This window comes from Dipodomys ordii, unplaced genomic scaffold (genome assembly GCF_000151885.1).
Source record: "Dipodomys ordii isolate 6190 unplaced genomic scaffold, Dord_2.0 Scaffold6, whole genome shotgun sequence".
Lineage (NCBI taxonomy): Eukaryota > Metazoa > Chordata > Mammalia > Rodentia > Heteromyidae > Dipodomys > Dipodomys ordii.
This window is the reverse complement of record NW_012267222.1, coordinates 74,666-77,519: the sequence shown is the minus strand read 5'-3', so window position 1 is coordinate 77,519 and position 2,854 is coordinate 74,666. Positions and strand designations below refer to the sequence as shown.

Here is a 2,854-nt window from a genome sequence, read left to right as displayed (position 1 = left end):
CCCCTCACCTGGCAGAGTGCGCACGCGCACGTGCTGCGGCCCCAGCAGGCGCAAGTTGGACTCGGGCAGCAGCACCACGTCGTAGTCCGTGTCCGGGCGCAGGCCGGACCAGCTCCAGCCCGTGGCGTCCCCGGGCACCCGCTGGCGGCGCGCGGCTTCGGGCTCCGCGCTGGGCGCCAGCTCCAGCACGTAGAAGCCGGAGTCTGCGGTCAGCAGGGGCGGCCAGGCCAGGCGGAAGCCGTGGGGGGTGACCTCGGCGGCGTGGAGCCGCTGCGGCTGCACTGCGCCTGCGCGGTGCGGGGCGCGCGGTCAGGGCGCGGGCGGCTCTACCTCGGCCCGGAGCCGCTGGGGGAGGCAGAGGGCGTGCGGCCCCCCCTCAGAGCCCTTTCAGCTGCAGCCCAGACCCAGACCCGGGGGACGGTGCCCTGCCTCCCCACCCACGCCAGCCGCACAGCCCTGGGGTCTCAGACCCGAGGCTCACCCTGCACCCCGAGGCACAGGGTTGGTGTCAGCTGGGCTCTTTGCCCTGATGCCAAGAGTGCCAAAGGGTGCAGCCAGGAGATGGGGACACGGGGGGTCAGGGGGCAGTGAGGAGATGGGGTCAGGGGGCAGTGAGGAGATGGGGTCACGGGGGGTCAGGGGGCAGTGAGGAGATGGGGTCACGGGGGGTCAGGGGGCAGTGAGGAGATGGGGTCATAGGAGGGGGGCAGGATGGCAGTGAGGTACGGGGGTTAGGGGGCAGTGAGTAGATGGGGTCATGGGGTCAGGGGGCAGTGAGGAGATGGGGTGGGGGGGCAGGACAGCAGTGAGGAGATGGGGGCCATTGAGGTCAGGTCGGCAGTGGAGAAGTGAGCCTCAGGAGCAGCTGGACATGAAGTCCAGCTGTGTCCCTCAGCATGCTGGTGAAGACAGGCTTCCATGTGCATCTTTTTTTTTTTTTTTTTTTTCGGTTGTGGGGCTTGAACTCTGGGCCTGGGCGATGTCCCTCAGCTCTTCAGCTCAAGGCGAGCACTCTACCACTTGAGCTACAGCGCCACTTCCGGTTTTCTGGTGGTTTATTGGAGATAGGAGTCTCACGGTCTCTCCTGCCCGGGCTGGCTTTGAACCGCGATCCTCAGATCTCAGCCTCCTGAGTAGCTAGGATTACAGGCGTGAGCCACCAGCGCCCGGCTTCCATGTGCATCTTGAGCCTGTGACATCTGAGTGACACTCGGGCGAGCGGGACTGGTGGACGCAGCCTTTGCTTTTGTTCTTTCCCCGCTCAGCTGTGTTGTTGGTCTAAAGGCCACAGGGCTGGGAAGGTGGAGAGGCCCCTCCACCCCGTCTGGCCCACGGACTAGCCCCTTCCCACCCCCGTGTGGTGACTTGGGAAGGGCCTGAGGTGGTGGCATTGCTGTGTGGGCCTGGCCAGCCACCAGATCCTCTCTAACTCTTCTCCTCTGGGGCCTGGCTGGAGAGGAATCAAATAAAACCAGCGTGGGGCTGCTGAGCGGCTGACACAGGACTTGGCTGGTCTGGCTTCCTCCCCAGCAGTCCCAGAGCAAAATCCTCTCCTGGATGAGGCCTGAGCTCTGAGGAAGGCACCTGAGGGGCGTGTCCAGTGGGACCCTGGACACCCACAGGTGCCTGCGACTGCCGGCAGAGCCCCCAGGCGGGGGGACCCCCTTTCCCTCATAACGTATCCTATCCAGAGAACCCCAGCTCTCCTCACGTCCACACACGGCAGCCCCCCGGAGGGCCACTCAGGCCTGCCTCTCCACAGCTCCCGTGTTGGTGGACACAGGGCGTTAGGTGCAGTTAATTCACTTGCCTGCCCACAGCGCCCTCAGGTGGCCGGGCCCAACACCTGGCACCTCACAACCCGGCACCCGGCCTCTGGCCACTGGCTCACCCAGGATGGAGGCCTGCAGCTCCGCGGTGATGATGCTTAGGTCGTCCACATCCACAAAGCGCAGGTGTTTCTCCGCAGGGGTGGAGGCTGCTGCCGACAGCTCCAACAAGTTGCCTCTGCCAGTGCTGACAATGAAGACTGTGACACCTAAGTCCTTGAGCTCTTGCATAGGGGGGCCCACGGGATCGCTGGAGCCCCCATCTGTCACCCACACCAGGACCTTGGGCACCCCTGGCCGCGCACCCGCGGCCTCGGCAAACAGCTGCTCCTTGACGTAGGCCAGCGCCAGGCCTGTGTTGGTGTCGCCCATACGCTGGGCCGCAGCTCGAACGGCATCCTGGACAGCCTGGCCCGAGCCGTGCTGGTTGAAGGGGAACTCGGTGTGCGGCCGACTGCTCACGTGCACCAGGCTGGCACGCAGGGCCCCGGGGCCCACGGGCAGTGGCGCCACCAGCTGCCCCACAAACTCCCGGACCCTGGAAAACTCGTAGTGTGACACACTGGCTGAGCTGTCCAACAGGAACAACAGGTCCCCCTGGGGGGCTGCCGCTGGGGGGCCTGGGGAAAAGGACAGGGCTTCAGACCCAGCTGCGGGGCTCGGGGGGAGCCCGAGGCCCTCTCTCGCCCTGCCGGGAGGTCTGGGGACGGGCTCCTGGGCGGGGGCAGGCTGGCCCTGTCCCTGAGGCTTGCGCTCAAGGCTAGCGCTCCACCACTTGTCACAGCGCCACTTCCGGCTTTTTCCGGGGTTCACTGGAGCTGTCCCGTGGGCTTTCCTGCCCGGACTGGTCTCCAGCCGTGATGCTCGGGTCCCGGCCTCCTGGGAGGGCCAGCTGGGCCCGGGCCTGGGGCGTCCCGGGCTGTGCCCGCTCCCCGTCCCACAGACCGCGTGCGGGCCAGGCCCAGGCCCGGCGGGAGAGGCCATCCGTGAGCCACGAGCGGCGGGGCGGGCCGCAGGCGGACGGG

The 2,854-nt window shown here is 67.0% G+C and overlaps 1 protein-coding gene across 1 annotated transcript in view; it reads right to left on the bottom strand.

Annotated features, from left to right (window-relative positions):
• The window catches only part of Vwa1 (von Willebrand factor A domain containing 1), a 13,213-nt gene that overhangs the window by 7,306 nt on the left and 3,053 nt on the right, over positions 1-2,854 (bottom strand). The window contains exons 2-3 of the mRNA XM_013031388.1: positions 1,892-2,517; positions 9-287 (exon numbers count right to left, since the gene is read on the bottom strand). Of these exons, the coding sequence (XP_012886842.1) occupies positions 9-287; positions 1,892-2,517 (905 nt within the window). The remainder of the gene's footprint in view (positions 1-8; positions 288-1,891; positions 2,518-2,854) is intronic.